The sequence below is a fragment of the Mustela nivalis genome (genome assembly GCF_964662115.1).
Source record: "Mustela nivalis genome assembly, chromosome: 4".
NCBI classification, from domain to species: domain Eukaryota; kingdom Metazoa; phylum Chordata; class Mammalia; order Carnivora; family Mustelidae; genus Mustela; species Mustela nivalis.
This window is the reverse complement of record NC_139023.1, coordinates 141,365,005-141,382,088: the sequence shown is the minus strand read 5'-3', so window position 1 is coordinate 141,382,088 and position 17,084 is coordinate 141,365,005. Positions and strand designations below refer to the sequence as shown.

The 17,084-nt window shown below is 36.5% G+C and overlaps 1 protein-coding gene across 1 annotated transcript in view; it reads right to left on the bottom strand.

Moving 5' to 3' along the window:
* The window catches only part of IQCM (IQ motif containing M), a 436,096-nt gene that overhangs the window by 323,326 nt on the left and 95,686 nt on the right, over positions 1-17,084 (bottom strand). The window contains exon 6 of the mRNA XM_082727609.1: positions 114-204. Coding sequence (XP_082583735.1) covers positions 114-204 — 91 coding nt within the window. The remainder of the gene's footprint in view (positions 1-113; positions 205-17,084) is intronic.

The following is a 17,084-nucleotide window of genomic DNA, read 5'->3' as shown; positions in this document are numbered from 1 at the left end:
CTCATGCATGGAGTGTTAACAGACTTGAGAAACCATGACAATTGGTCAGGAAACATTGGCACGGTAGAATAAAACTATACATTTTCTATAGGATATAACCAATTACACATTACCTGGACTTCCCATGGTGCTGATGCTTTTCTTTCTCCATTTTTTTACCCACTGATTCAATATTTGTCACTATTTTACCCAGTTTAACTTGTTCTGGAATTTAAAAAAAAAAAGTTTTAATTGTATACCATTTGTTTTCAAGTTCTAAGTGCATTTTTTGAATTAAATTGCAAATCACAGATTTTTTAATAACAAGAGAAACAACATTTTTCAAACAAATTACTAACCCAAAGATACTCTAAAAACACATCTGAGTGTTTTTTCTCACCCCATGCTCCTCAGATGTTTTGCAATTACTAAAATTTAGCACTGAAGGTATAGAGTAAATGAACTGCATATATCAGAAAGGAGATAGCTCCCTAAGAAATGTCTGCAATAGTACAGCACATACCGATGAACACCAACAGTCTCATTTATATACATCAGCATTATTATCATCATTATCATCATAAGGCTTAGCTTTTATAGGAGAGTCTGCTATTTTAAAATAATTTAGCAATCATTAGTTAATGTAAATAGGAACACTCATCAACCTATTGAGTAAGACTGAAGTCCAGAAAAGGCAAACTTCTCCTTAAAAAAAAAAAAAAGTAGTTCTTAGAGTCTAAATAGAAATTTACATAAATATATTTAAGTACCTATTACCTTCTATTATGCACAGATAATAGGGCTAACAGAGTTTAAAACCTCAGAACAAAATATTAAGTTGATATTTATGAAGCACTTTCTCGCTACCAACTCAGGTATGTTAAAGATATATTCATGACACAGGGAACTTATGAAATGAAACCCTCTGCTTTGGAAATATTTGCAAACTGCTTGGTGTGTTAATACTAACAAACAGAAGAGCACAGTTGACCACATTATGTCAATTTAGATTTAAAATATATAACACAGAATATAAAAATTTTGGAGAAAAGGAAAACAAAATGTTAAAATGTATGGACTATTTATAATATACCAGGAGGGTTGTTTAGCATTCCCTGCAAACATCTCACACTACAGCCTCAGAACTAGTTTTGGCATTTTCGTTTGTTTGTTTTCGGTGAAGCATAGTGATTACTTTTTTACACGGGAGGAAAGTAGCCTACCCAAACTCTGGTAAGTTAAAAGGTGCTGAGCCAGAGCTCCAACCTGTATCCCTAGGAGTGAAAAGTTCCTCCATCACTATTGCCCAACAGCTTAGGAGGCTCAGGTGCCTAATCAGAGAAAGAGGGTCATTTCTGACTTGCTTATTACTTTGGAGGATGACTAGGGAACTCTCAAAAGACACACTTTATATAAAGACATGTGGCAGACTGAGAAACATATTAAAATGAAGAAGTAGAGAAGGAATTTTTAAGTTTGAATCTTGAAAATATTTGTCATATGCTGTGTGCTAATTGCTATACATGGGTTACCAGATTTTATTCTTCATGTACACCATAAATTAGGTTCTGTTCTTCTCCCCATTTTACAGATGAGAAGACTGAAGCAGAGAAGCAGAGACTAACTTCCCCAAGGTTACATAGCTAGCAAGAGGTAGAATCAATATGCAAACCCAGGTGGGCAGTCTTTGGAGCTGCACCGTGACACTCAATATGCATCTTATTTTATTTAATTCAGGAACATCTACTTAGTGAAAACTGTGCTAACTCCTAGAGAGGGGAGACGTAGGATATACCAATTAATAAGACTTGACTGCCATTCTCAATGGACAGGATGACTAACAGCAAAAATCACTGCAGAAAAGCAAAGGAGAAAAAGGGTTAAGAAGGAAAGGTCATGAAATGTGTGATCCGGAGATCTGAGGAGTGAATTTTACAGTGATGCTAAAGAATGCTTTTGTTACTATAATAATTAATAAAGCAAAAGATATGGCATTTTTGTTGTTTTTTTAAAGATTATTATTATTGTTTCTAGTAATCTTTACACACAATATGGGGCTTGAACTCACAACCCTGATCAAGTGTTGTATGCTCTACCAACCCAGCCGCATGTGTACCCCTATATGCCTATTTTGAAAAAAATCTGTTAAAAACTCTAGCCATAATCCATTTAAATGTTAAACTAAAAGCCCCCTATGGTAACATTTAACTAAATCATGTTAGGACTGCATCCAAAGTTTAAAAAAAAAGAATAGTTGTATCCCTTAAAGAAAAGGGAGATTTCTAGAAAGGCACTTAAAGCATATAAAGAATTCAACACTACTTCTAATTAGTTTACTAAACCTTTGGATGGGAAACCAGACTATTGTGTGACTTTAGGCAAATCGTAACTATTCCCTTTACATAAAATCTAGTCTCTAAACCAATTACACCAAACTCTAGAAATCAGCTCTGGAATCTAAATTATAAATCACCTCTAATTAGAATAATTGGTAAATAAGAGACAAACAGGAGACTGGGAAAAGAAAATGCAGGTAAAATAATAAATGTGGGTTTGTTTGTTTTATACACTTTATATACATTAATTTATTTAATCTTCTCAATAAAACCATAAGGTCGGCACTACCATTATTTTCATTTTAAAGAGAAATCCGAGGTACACATAGGTCAAGTAATTCATCTAAGCTTACCTGGTTGGTAAGCTACAGAGTTTTGTATCCAGGTAATCTGTCCTCAGAGTCCACACAATTAACTCCTTCACTACCTTGTCCTCCCTGGACAAGCTAGCAAAATTAAGCAAAATCAATATGGGGCTTTTGTAACGAAATCCAACATACGGAGCATAAGGCATGAGAACTGTCAACCAAAGGGTTCTGGTCCTTTATACTATATACCACACTTCGCTCGGCTTTCAGCTGGAATTGACCACTCCTTCAACTGGAAACCGTCATTCAACTTCCTTCACTTCTGACTCTTTCACCTGTCTCCTTTGTGGACTCATTTTGCTTTGACTACCTCCAGCTACTGTGTACACACCACGGCTCTTCCCTTGGCTGTCTTCTGACCATTTACTTGAATGATCTGGTCCATGCCCGTGGTTAAATTTATCATCTAAATGTAGATGCCTCAAATATCTATGTATCTTGCCCAGATCACTCTCAAATGCCAAATTTGAATAACAAATAATCTTTATACACATGTCCCAAAGACATCCCAATTAACATTTCTCTCTCACAATTAATGACACTACCGTCCATCCATCTACCTGGAAGTTACTTAAACTCATTCCCCCCTCAACCTTCATACAATCAGTCATTAAATCCCTTCCTTCTCTTCCCACACACTGCCTCAAAGCAGACCTTTATCATCTGTCCTCTGAACACTAATAGCCTCTTCCCTTGAATTCTTGCCTCCATACATGATACCCTCCAATCCGTCCTCCTTACTTTCCATAAGTAATTTTTGATTTTCAAATTATGGGACTTTAAATTATCATTGTCATTTTTTAAATTTAATTTCACTGCAATCAGAGAATATGATGTATAATTTCAAATTATTTAAAGTTTACTTATAGTGTGTAGTTAATTTTCATTATGCTCCATATCTGTCTGAAAATGTATATTCTCTCATTATTTTTCTATATTGATTTAATAAATTACACTTCTTAATGTAGTTGTTTACATAAAATTTTATAAACTTACTAATATGTATATGCACACACATATGTCTGTACATGTATATATATATATACATGTATATATGTATATATATATAATTTTTTTTGCTTTACCATTAGAAAGTAAGCTACAAACAGTATGATTTTTCACGTTTAAATATTTCATCACATAGCTCCTAAGAACAAATATATCTCCTATACATTCACTATACTCTATGTATAAATACACTCTGAATTTCTAAAATTACTACAAAATGTAATATATCTAATTAAAATGCTACATTAATTAAATGTTTAAATTATAATTTCATATATTGAATTAAATAAAATATAGTATTGAAATTAATCTCATCTGTTTCTCTTCACCTTTTTTAGTGTGGCCACCAGAAAACTTTAAATTACACCTATGGTTTGCATTGTCTTTCAACAGGACAGCACTGACTAGAACATTCCTCCTACCCTTTTTCATCTTTTTTGACATTCTTGAAGGCAATCTGAATTCTTCCCACTATTTATGACTGAATTAAAATTAAATATTTTTGACCGGAATAGTACAGAAGTGGTCCTACTACATCACACCAAAAGGTGTTACTAGGGGCACCTGGGTGGCTCAGATGGTTTATCATCTGCCTTTGGCTCAGAACTATCTTCAGGTCCTGGGACTGAGCTCCACATGCCGCTCCCAGCTCAGTGGGGAGTCTGCATCTCCCTCTCCCTCTGCCTCTCCCGCTGCTGTGCTCTCTCCCTCTCTCTCTCAAATGAATAAATAAAAAGTCTTTAAAATTTTTTTAAAGGTGTTACTAAATTTAATCATTTGATTAAGGTGGCCACTATCAAATATTTCCATTATAAATGCACATTTTCCTCTTTGTAATCACTAAGTAATTTCTGGCTGATACTTTGGCTGTTCCCCAACCATCTTTCATAAAAACATGGTTCAGCACCCACTAATAACTCTTGCCTAAGTCAGTTATTACAGCGGTAATTGCAAAATAATGTGTGTTTTTTTAATAATTCTGTGTTTTCTTCTCTATTTATAAACTAGCATTAATCTGTAAAGGAGAGATTTTCTTCTTTGTCTTTCTCTTTCTTTTTGGGACACATTAATTCTATTTTCATTCAGTGTGTTATTCTTTCTTTCTTTCTTTATTTATTTATTTATTTATTTATTTATTTGACAGAGAGAGATCACAGTAGGAGAGAGGAAGGGAAGAGATCACAGAGAGAGAGGAAGGGAAGCAGGCCCCCTGCTGAGCAGAGAGCCCGATGTGGGACTCGATCCCAGGACCCTGAGATCATGACCTGAGCTGAAGGCAGCGGCTTAACCCACTGAGCCACCCAGGCGCCCCCAGTGTGTTATTCTTTTTCATGCTCATAATGTCAAAATCAGCCAGTCAGTTTCTGTACAATTTGACATATCTCCATTACCCTTTTAACATTCCTTCCTTTCTGCCACAGTAAGAGTTCTAGGCTCACTTTGTCCTTCCCCTGTCCCAGACCTGGAATCATGCCTCCAAGGAGCAGTGGTCATGATCTCTTCGATAATTACTATTCTCCCCCTTCTCTAGTGTTTCTTTATTAGAAAACTCTAATTAGGGCGCCTGGGTGGTTCAGTGGGTTAAGCTGCTGCCTTCAGCTCAGGTCATGATCTCAGGGTCCTGGGATTGAGTCCCGCATTGGGCTCTCTGCTCAGCAGGGAGCCTGCTTCCTCCTCTCTCTCTCTGCCTGCTTCTCTGCCTACTTGTGATCTCTGTCTGTCAAATAAATAAATAATATTTTTTTAAAAAAAAAGAGAACGCTGATTAGATTTGTATTAAGGTCTCAATATATACTCTAGAGCTCTTAATCTTTCATAGGGTACCTTTCTTAGGGTACCATTTCTAGTTTACTAATTCTATCTTTAGCTCTATTAAATCTATATTTAAAAACATACAAAACTTATTTAAGTTAGTATATATTTATTTCTAGAAGTTAACTGCTTTATCAAATCTTCTTGAACATTTTTATTGTCTCTAGTTCATTCATATTTTTATACTTTTTAAACATATTAAGCCTACTTATTTTTTATTCTATTCTATCAGACAATTTTATTATCTATGGTCTTTTTAAATCCAATTGCATTTTGAGAGAACTGGAGGGCTAAATTTATCACTCAGAGTGACTATTTCTTCATGCATTTAAAATTTTTTGGAATTGTAAACTCATATTCTGTAGGAATGGGAATTATTTGCAACCTGGGATTAAGATCCATTCCTCAAGAAATGATTTGTTTTTCCTCCAGGCTGCTGAGAGAAACTTCAATTCATAATAATGTTAAACTAATCTCTCACTTAGGGATTTCTGAAATACTGGTAATATGGATTTTGATTCAGTCCCATGTGAGCTTATTTGTGGTTACAAATCATAAGGGGAAATTTCTTGATTTTTCCCTCCCTCAGAGCCAAGGCTGAAATTGTCCCCCTTCACTGTCATTTCCTTCTTACAAAGCAAGGCTTTTTATTTTCCTGGTTTAGTCTTTCATTAACAGCATCACCTTTTGAGGAGTCTCAGATTTGGGGAGGTCTCTGCCCTGACTTCCCATCTTGCAAGTGCTATAGTTATTTTCTGTGTGCCTTCCTTGCCCATGCAAGGTCCAATGGTAGCCGTGAGCCACCAGGAACATGCAGTAACTACCAAACTACCAGGAACAGAAGCTGGACTCTGTCCTAAGTTTAGATTTGTTCTTCTGTGTTGTTGTTGTTGTTTTTTTTTTTCCATTTTGGATTCTCAAGTGTTTGATTTTAAAAATGTGTCTAATGAAGGAATGCCTGATATACTTTCCTCCATTTTGCTAGCCATTCATATTTCAAGACTCAGCTCCTCGGTCTATCTTAACATTGAAACAATTTGCAACACTCATTGTTTACTTGGCCCACCCTCTCCTTATTAGTCTGTAAACTTTCTTAATGATGTGAACTGAATTTATCCCGTTGAATCCTTAGCACTTCATTTCAATATTGAACATGTTCATCAAACATTTGTTATATGAATCAATAAATAAAATATTGAACATCTTATTCAATTACATAAAATTTTAATATTGCTAATTTCTGTTTGTCAATATAAAGGATTAATTTCTTTCAATTTTTTTCTCAGATATGGTAGACACTATGTACGTTCTCCTTCAACTGATCCTCATTTCTCCCCTAAATTTCATAAAGAATCCCTATTTCTTCCTCTTCCACAAAAATGAACAAGCAAGCCCAGAAGCTCTAATTCAGGTGGCTAAAAGCAGCCAATCTTAAATACATAAGCTAGATCAATGGAAGTTACCAGGAGCTAGGTATTTTTTTGTTTTGTTTTGTTTTGTTTTGTTTTGTTTTTAGAATTTAGAACTTTAATAATTCAGAAACTGGATACTGTACAACGGAATGTATTCCCCTGGTGTTTCCTGGTAGAGACTGGACAGGAACTTCCAAGAAAACCTTAAGAAATTTTATATCGTGAAAATAGTTGGGCTAGAAGAATTTTAAGGTATCTTCAACACAGAGACTTAATAACACTAAGAAAGTGCTTCACACGGATTATTTCCAGATCCTATTCATTCAAAAAATGAAATTTTGGATTTTGTAAATTGAGTAATTATAAAATATTTTTCTCAACTTTCTCTTTTTTAAGATCCACTATTTAAATTATATTCAATTTCATATGAACTATAATAAAACTTAAAACTTAATGTTGCAAATTTATAGACAGATTCATTAGTCAAGAATGACAGATTGCAATTTACTGACATTTCACATTCTAGTGTGTGGGCTGGGTGGATGTCATATGATTTTCTACTGTTGGAATTTCTAGCACATGTGTGTTATATAGAATGCCAATTCCTCCCTAGATTGTGAACTCTTTCATGGTCTCTTGAGGACAGGGGTTGTGTTTTTATACAACATCCACTTATTCAATCATTAATTCAACAAATATTTACCAAATGCCTCTAACGTGACAGGCAATCAGCTAGGCACCAGGGATGCAAGATATAATGTGAGGATTATGAAGGCTATGTCCTAGGGAATTCAATTAACTGAATAATTAGTTATACAAATAATTGAGTAATCCCAAATGCAGTGTTATAAAAACTTATTTCCATTATCTCATACATTTAAGACAAGGAATTATGAGGCTATTGGTGGACAGTTAAAAGGAAAGATGGAAGTAGAAGCAAGATTTCACTGATTTGAAATAAAGTTATTAGAGATAATAAATGTAGATTCTCCCTTTGAAAAATGCAGTTTGAGAGGGAGGAGAGGGGTGAAATGACCATCACAGAGACATAAGTTTGAGAAAGAATGTTTTGGTGTCAATATATTTTTAAGATGGAGAGACTCTAGGATGCTTATATATTATTGGAAAGGACAAGGCAGAGACATAAAACAAAGAAATAATATGTAAGAGATGAGATAAGTTCCTGGCAGGAAGGGAAGGGATGAGATAGAATTTAGCCATAATCTAGAGAAAATAGGTATTTTCTTCTAAATGAAGGTGGATAAGATTTTAGGTTGTTATGAATAAGTTTTTAGAGGGTTCGCCATCAAGACATTTATTTTCTACATGAAGTAGAAGGCGAGGTCATTTACTGGGAGAGGGGTATATAAGTTTATTATAGAAGTACAGAAGGAATCTTCAGGAGAATGGCAACAATTTTAAATAAACAGTAAGTGGGATGGGTAAACGAACTGACCAAAGTCAAATAAAAGGCTTTAACTTTGATTACCTCTCACTCAGTCATCATCACAGCTATCACTTAAAAACAAAACAAAACCTTCTCCTTGTTTTATAGGAAAATGTTAAAACTGACTATCTATACATATGGTTTACACGTCCTCACTCCACTTACCCTCTGGTCCATTCCCAATATGGTTTGTATGGTCACCATATCAAGGACACAATGACTTCTGTGCTATCATGCCCACCGGATAAATCTGTCTGATTTTTACTGGGCCTTCAGCAGTACACAATGGCAGTGGTGACTCTCCTATGAAGAGATTATGTGATGCTTTCTTCTGGTTTTGCTCCTACAAACACTAGGCTGTTCATGTTCAATCTCCTTTGCTGACTCCGTCCCTTTTATCAAACCTCTAGAGAATGGAGTGCCTTGGGTTTACACTTGGGTCAATATCACTTGTCCCTTAGGAGACTTCATCCAGCTCCTTGGACGAATTACGTCCACACACCAATGACCAAAACATTATTCTCTATACCACACCCGTCCTCAAAATTTCACTCATGTATATATCTTACATGTAAACCTGCATTAGTATCTCAAATATTTTTAACAGAGCTTTTGATTTTCTCCCCCAAACTGTTCTTTCTTTTATTTCCCGTGACTGTAAATGACATTGTCTTACAAATCAGAAACCCATTCAAATCAGAAACTTATTACATATCACTAAGATGTATCCTCAATTTGCCCATTTCTCTCCAATTCCATTAATACCACAACAATTGTCACTTTAATGCTGCATTAAAACCCAAACCAAAAATCAGTGGATTACAAATTTAGAGTTCTCTGGCTCACAGTAACTCGACTTGGCCAGAGCATCTCTGAGTCAGCTGGCTTAGATGGGCCGGGCTGGAGGGTGCATCTACCTGGGGCACAGTCTTTTCACGGCAGACTGAGTATAAGAGACAAGTTAAACCACTAATGTATTTAAAGGTATTGCTTGCATCATGACTTCTTACCTTCTGTTGGCTAAAGCAAGCAGAGGGCCAGTCTCACAATCAGTGGGTCAGGGAAGCAGCCTCCAATCCAAGGTGGAAGAGGAAGAGAATGCATATGTGTTGAATAATAACCCTATCTAAGCCAACATTATCTTTTGCCTGGACTGAAAAATAGTAGTTAATCTATCTCCCTCTAGCCTCTATTACTTCATTTTACACATAGAGGTCAACATATTTTGTTAAAATGTAAATCTGATCATAACACTTGCCTTAAAACCAACAATCACTGTCCACCACTCTTAAACCAAAAACCAGTTCTTCGCCATGACCTATGGACTGTACATCATCCAATTCCTCGTAATCTCTCTCACATACTTTCACATCACTATTCTTATTTTCTCTGCCATTACTCTACATCCACAGTGGTTTCCCTTCAAGACCTTCAATAGGTAAATTCCTGTCCCCTCTCAGGGCTTTTTTCACTGCCTGGATTTCTCTTCATATTACTACTAGTGATGAGCTGCAGCTGGCTTCTACCAGCTTTCAGTTGTCAGTTGTTAAATTTTTAGAAACTTTTGCAATCCAGATGTTAAACTCTTGGTAGCCTGAAATTAGCTACAGCAGCAATATTTAAACCATGTTTAATATTTAAACCATATTTAAACCATGAAAAACCAGACATGTTATACTGTTTTGTTTTGTTTTTCCCCAGAGTGACAGTTACCAGCGTACCACTTGTCTTCTCCTTGAGATCAGAGATCAAATATGAGTTCCTCAGAAACGCCTTCATGACATTTGCATCTAAATGTGTCCCCACAGTCTATTATATCACTCTCTTTCCTTCATTGTGATCTTTGTGTTTTGTGATTATCTTATCTGTTTTTATGCTTTTGGCCAGTCTTCCCCCAGCTGAACGTAAGCTCCATTTTCACAACTACACCATCAGTGTTAAGAAGAGTGGCTGGCATATAATAGATGCTTAATAAATACTGAATGAATGAATGAATGAATGAATAAACAAACTTTTTTCCTGTACGTTATGAGCTATTTATTATTGGAGACATTTTTTTCCCTTTCTAACTCACAGATAGCATTATAAGAACCTCAATAATATTAATTATATAGGGGCGCCTGGGTGGCTCCATCAGTTAAGTGTCTGCCTTCAGCTCAGATCATGATTTTGGGGTTCTGGGATCAAGCTCCCGTGTTGGGGACTCCTGCTCAGCAGGGAGTCTACTTGTCCCTCTCTTTCTGACCTATGCCATTCATGTTCTCTCAACCACTGTCTCTCTCTCAAATAAATAAATAAAATCTTTTAAAAAATATTAACTGAATAAATGAACTAATTTATCAATGCATTTACTAGGTACAGATACAAAGAATTTTTAGTCAGAAAGGGAAATATGCTAGACGAGTTATCTGAATACTTCAGATTTCACTATATATTTTTGTACTCCACCCTCCTGTAGGTGTTACTATTCTCAACATAATACCATTCAACCAACAAATGGTAATTGACCATCTCCTTCAGCCATGTGCCTGAGACCATGATGGTTATAAGAAAAGGAGAAAATGTCATCACCACTTTCTAAAAGTGTATATTTTATTAATCCCACAGTAAAGATATCCATTCATTAATTGAACAAATACCTCAAGTGCCTAGCCTAGCATGTATTAGGTACTCAATAAATGCTGAATGAATAGCCAGGAACCAAAAGCAGATTGAATTAAATGCAAAAGAATATAAAATTCTCTATGATGTCAGAAGAATACTGGAAATTAGTACATGTTTTCTCAGTAAAATGTAACTCCACTATGAGACCTCAATTTGTAAAACAGGAGTACACAATGTACTAAAACAACAAATATGTAACTATTTACAGAAATCTAAAAATACAATGTAATAATAATAATGAAGAGGGAGACAAAGATTACACAACTCCAATAAAGTTTAAGACAATTTACTGAAGTATAATCAATTCAATATCTACCAGGTACAAATTATTATGTTAACTGATATGATGTTTCAGGAATCTGAATCTCATCCTTTAGGTGGGTATGCTGCGTTATTTTTAAGGGATCACAGAGAGAAGTAGTTAAGAAGACAGAGAGACCTGAGGGGAAACAAATTTTAACTTTATCATCAGTATGACCCTCAGGAAGTTATATCATGTCTCTAAATTCACCTTCCTCAATTTATAAAAATGTATATGATGACAATAGGTTACCATGAGGATTCGGTGAATAATACATACAAAGTACTTCAGCGCGATGCCTGGTATATAGTAAATGTTCAATAAAATTAGTGGTTGTAATGTTACAATAACATGACATTGATTATAATCCATACAGGAGATAAGGCACACGTAGACATATAACATATTATAAAGTGGAGGCTACCTGTGCCATAAAATGCTACCAAAATACTACATACCAAGTACGTAAACTTTTAGGAATACCACAAATATTGAAAACAAAACACAAAGTAATATTATGCTAAAGAAACATTCTTATGCCTAAAACTTTCCTATCAAGCATTCATATCTCTCTTACCCAGTCATAAAATACAATAGTACTCATTAAGCCTTTGGCAAATTAGGTAGCATACACTCTTCCCCCAAAAGCAAAATAATTCCAGATATCCCTCAGTGAAATAGCTGAATCTCTACCAAGTAAACATCATAGCCAAAGGCTTAACAAAATTGCCCCAAAGAAATGTGTTTCTATTGATCTTTTTGGGTCACCCTCTCCTACAAAAAATAAAACAAATGGCTAAAAAAAAAAAAAACCCAAACAGCAACAAAAACCAAAGAGGTGGCTCCACTGAAAAGACTTGCAAATCAGAGCCTTTGCTTGGGCTTACTGGGCTCTGGTCCACCTGATGTTTTGAACAAAGACTGGTGTATATTTCTCATCAGCCCATCTTGATCTTTCCCTTAAACAGAATTAAAACAGGTGTCAGGAGATAATTCTCCATGAATATTTTTCTGTTTGTGCACGTCAGGGCTTTCTGAGCAACAGATTCTGGCACCTGGGTTAAAGGATATTTGAATGGCAAACAAGCTGGGGAAGTTAAAGATAGAGGTTCAGGAGAGATTAAGAGGCACCTCCCCTGGAGCCATTTATTTACATTCCAAAGAGTAAAAGATACAAGGAACTTCACCTCACCTCCTTCTCAAAGAATGGATTTAGTTAACATTGATAAAGCACTTTCATACTTTTTTATTCTCTTGCACTGGGGCAGGCTGGGGAACGCCCACCCTGCCTCTCTAGGGAAGGAAAGGCAAATGTCCCCCCCCAAAGCCCTAAAATTCATAAATCCAATGTACATGAGGCCTGGGGAAACTGAGGTGAGATGTTCTCTGAGTAATTAAAAGTCTGTCTCTGATCCAGAAATCTCACATTGTTTCGTATCAAGATAGATGTGGACGGATGGACGTCCAGAGGGACAGACAGGCAGATAGGCAGATAAAGATATAAAACTTAACATGAGCAGGGTTGACACCTTTCTTTCACTGATAACCCACATTAAGGGAATTAAGAAACAGACTGGAAGATGGGTGAGTCTTCTATCCAGCTCTCTCAGGTCACCACCCCTCCTACCTGTTCCCTATGCTCCCTCCTCCTGTTCCAACAAAGTCCATCACTGGGTACTGACTTAGGAAACCTCAACATTAAATTCTTTTAGCTTACAGCTGGGCACACACCAAACTCTTTAGTACTAACCGTTCTGTTGCATTATCTCTCAAGAGTTTTTGAAAACTTGTTAAAAACTCACTCCTTCAGGAAATGTATCATACCAGAGAATGTGAGATACTTAGAGGGAGAAGCACAGAGGAACAGTGAGCCAAGAGCCTGAGGCAGCTGCTCCACCACTGGCCTGGGGTAAGCCACTTAGCCTCTCAGAGCCACAGTTTCCTCATTTTCAAAATTAGGGAATCGTACACCTGAACATTATAAATTAAATTCTAATGCATCAAATAAGTTATAAACTATCTGCATAGAAAGCACCGAGTGTATAAGCACTCAGAAAACAGGGGTCTATTGCTGCTGCCATTAATGTTTATATGGGCTCTTTTGCTTTTCACAGAGACAAAGCATCAATTCCCCCGCATTTGACTTATCTAACAGGACTCCTCTACCACTAAGGAGGACATTATCGCCAGGGAGAAACTCTCTCTCCTTCCCATTGTGTCTAACCTAGAGAATATAGGAGGCTTTGCTAATAATCCCAAATCTCGGGACGCCTGGATGGCTCAGTGGGTTGGGCCGCTGCCTTCAGCTCAGGTCATGATCTCAGGATCCTGGGATCAAGCCCCGCATCGGGCTCTCTGCTCCACAGGGAGCCTGCTTCCCTGTCTCTCTCTCTCTGCCTGCCTCTCTGCCTACTTGTGATCTCTGTCAAATAAATAAATAAAATCTTGAAAAAAAAAAAATAATAATAATCCCAAATCTCGCTGAACAGGCTTCCAAAAAGTGAGGCATTAAAAATTCACGAACTGAGCCTCAGAAGCAAGTAAATAACTAAGGATACTCTAATATAGGCCCTGAATTCGATTTTGAGGACTCACAGATCCTATTTGACCCTACCTAGAACACTGTCTGAAGAAGTCTTGAAAGGGAGCAATCATCAGGAGTAGGGGACAGATATACAGACAAACCAATGTAAAGCTAACAAAATTCACGTTAGGAAGAAAAATACAAGCATTCATGGAAAAGCCTAAAATACCACCGCCCTTAATCATAACCATTTAGTAACCTTGACAGGGCAAGGATATTCATTTATAATCTTACTCCTCACAGCAGATATTCCTGGAGTGAGAGGAGTGTGATTACCAGGGCAGGCCTGCTAAACATAGAAGGTGGTAACTTTGAGGCATTAGGGAGTGTTTCCAAATGGAGAGTGCATTATATATTAATTTTTGTAGCATTAATCATGTTGCATCTTGCAGTGGTGTTGTCATTTCTCTTGCATGCACACACTGAATTACTGAGCAGTGCTGTGCAATGTGTCTCACACGCTCTGGCACTTCCATTTCATACTTCACAGTTTTAGTGTCACTTTGAGGTTTGAAATGTTTCACAGTTATTTGCTATATGTGGGTGCCAAAAAAAAAAAAAAAAGTCAGCCTATATCGCTGAAAAAGATACTACAAGAATAGAAAATAGTTAGAGTCAGATGGGAATGTTTGTCCCATTAACATTCAGAACTTTATCAAGAATCAATTTACTTTTTATCAAAATCTAATTTATACTTTACAGATGCATGGGTGCCTACAATTATTTTGCTCACCACATACACTTCTTACAAAGTTGAATATAAACTTTTATTGATATAGATAAGATTCTATAATTAGAAAGAAGTTGAAAACACCCTACATCTTTTCTAGCCTACCACTTGCCCATATGCTCTAACGTAACAAACCTCAAATCCTCAATCCAGTCACCTGATCTAATCCAGTATAAATACTAAGTGAATGTCTATGTATGTATTTTGACACATGTTTCTGTGTGAAAGTCACTCTATTTAAGCAGAGGTAGAATGACTTATATCTTCCATAAATATAAATGCGTGAAGACTGATCATATACTGAACAATAGATGGACTGGCATCTACAAATAATGACAGCTATTTTCCTACCAATTTTTGTGACGCACCAACACACCTGATGTCTTCCTATTTCTGCATTCTTTCTGACGACTCCCTTACTCAACACATACCCACAGCACCTTGGCATATGCCCACGCAAATACCACATGTATACATTTTTTTTTCAAATGGAAGGAAAACCATGTTTTTTTTTTTTTTAAAGATTTTTATTTATTTATTTGATAGACAGAGAGAGATCACAAGTAGGCAGAGAGGCAGGCGGGGGGGGGGGGAGCAGGCACCCTGCTGAGCAGAGAGCCCGATGTGGGGCTCGAACCCAGGACCCTGAGATCATGACCTGAGCTGAAGGCAGAGGCTTAAACCACTGAGCCACCCAGGTGCCCCTCACATGTATATTTTTAATAACATAATCTGTCTAGTTGTCAACCACAAAATTAAATAAACAAATAAATAACAAACATGTTAAGACACACACAGAAAAAGGAAGCTTTTCACACAAGAGAAGTGTCTAGAATAAGCACTTCGCACATATCAAGCATTAAGAAAAAATGTGTCCTCTTCCTCTCCTTGTCTTTCCAACTGCACAAAACGCCTCCTCCAGTTTAAATGTCTGGTTTGTTTCATTACAAATAGAATCTGAGAGCCTGCTAAGCATGAGAAGAAAGCAAAAAGAGAAATAAGCAAATACAGATGGAATCTTAAGTAATGACACATTTAGGCTTGCTCTGAACATGGTTTAAAAGATTTTGTCCCCTCATAGGAAGAAGGAGGTGATGGCTACAGTGTGGCTATCTGAAAGATGATGATTCATTGCTAGGAAGTTAAGAGAGTAACTTTTCCATATAGCCCCTAACAGAGAACTAAAAGATGACTAACAACACTGAAATGTTGCCAGCCCTGCAAAAAGTCCAAAGGGTCTATTCTAGTTTCCAAAATTCCAACAGAAATGCAGACTAACCCTGAAACTGGATATTCAGAAACAGAGCCAATCTCCACAAAATGGACAATACACCCAAGAAAAGCTGATCACCACAGAACACTAGCATGATCAGCTTTGTGTGCTCAATTTAACCTAAACTCTAACTTGGCAAGGCCACACTAAACAGGGAAAATTGTCTGTATTTATTATATTTTACATCTGCAACTTTTTCTCTAAACGCATGCACAACTAAATGTATAAGAGCGACAAAACTGAAAAAATACAACTTCTTAATTATAAGCTAAAAGGCTACTAGAAAGCAATAATGTGATGCCGTGTGAAAGGTTTTGATTGTTTACCTCTGTTAACTACCTATAATGGATATTCTGACCCTGAATTTATTAGTGCCCCAAAATATTGTCATTGTATCAAACATCCTCATGATATTAACAAAAACATTCTCACAATGAATCATTGCAATTCATGTTAAAATTAACACTCCCCAGTGGCATGTTTAGAACTAGGTGGGCAGGATGCCTGGGTGGGTCAGTGGGTTAAACCGCTGCCTTCAGCTCAGGTCATGATCTCAGCATCCTGGGATTGAGTCCCACATCAGGCTCTCTGCTCAGCAGGGAGCCTGCTTCCCTCTTTCTCTCTCTCTGCCTCCCTCTCTGTCTACTTGTGAACTCTGTCAAATAAATAAATAAAATCTTTATGAGACTGACGCGCTACCTACTGCGCTAACGAGGCACCTATAAATAAAATCTTTAAAAAAAAAAAAAAAAAGAACTAGGTGGGCAGAGGAAGTGGAAGAAATGGATCACAAAATACATGCCAGAACTTTGTAACTATCACAGCTCCCTGAAAAAGACAGACAAGTATTAGCCAACACCTCTCACTGTGGTCTCTAAAGAGACTGATAAGGCCCTTAGTCAATTATGTTTTGTTTTACACTTTAGTTATAAACATGTTGCTTTCTGTGTATCAGACTTTCTGTCAGATGCTGTGGGGTTAACAAAATGACAAAATATATGGTCTGAGCCATCATCAGAACTAGAGAACAAGAATATACAGAATAAGAGGTAATTTTAGCAATATTTAGAAAGTAATAATTCAGAGTATTCTTGAGTATGCCAAGGGGAAAATGACTACTGTTAATGGGAAAATCAGACTAATGCTTAACTATTGAGTAGCTGAGGTAGC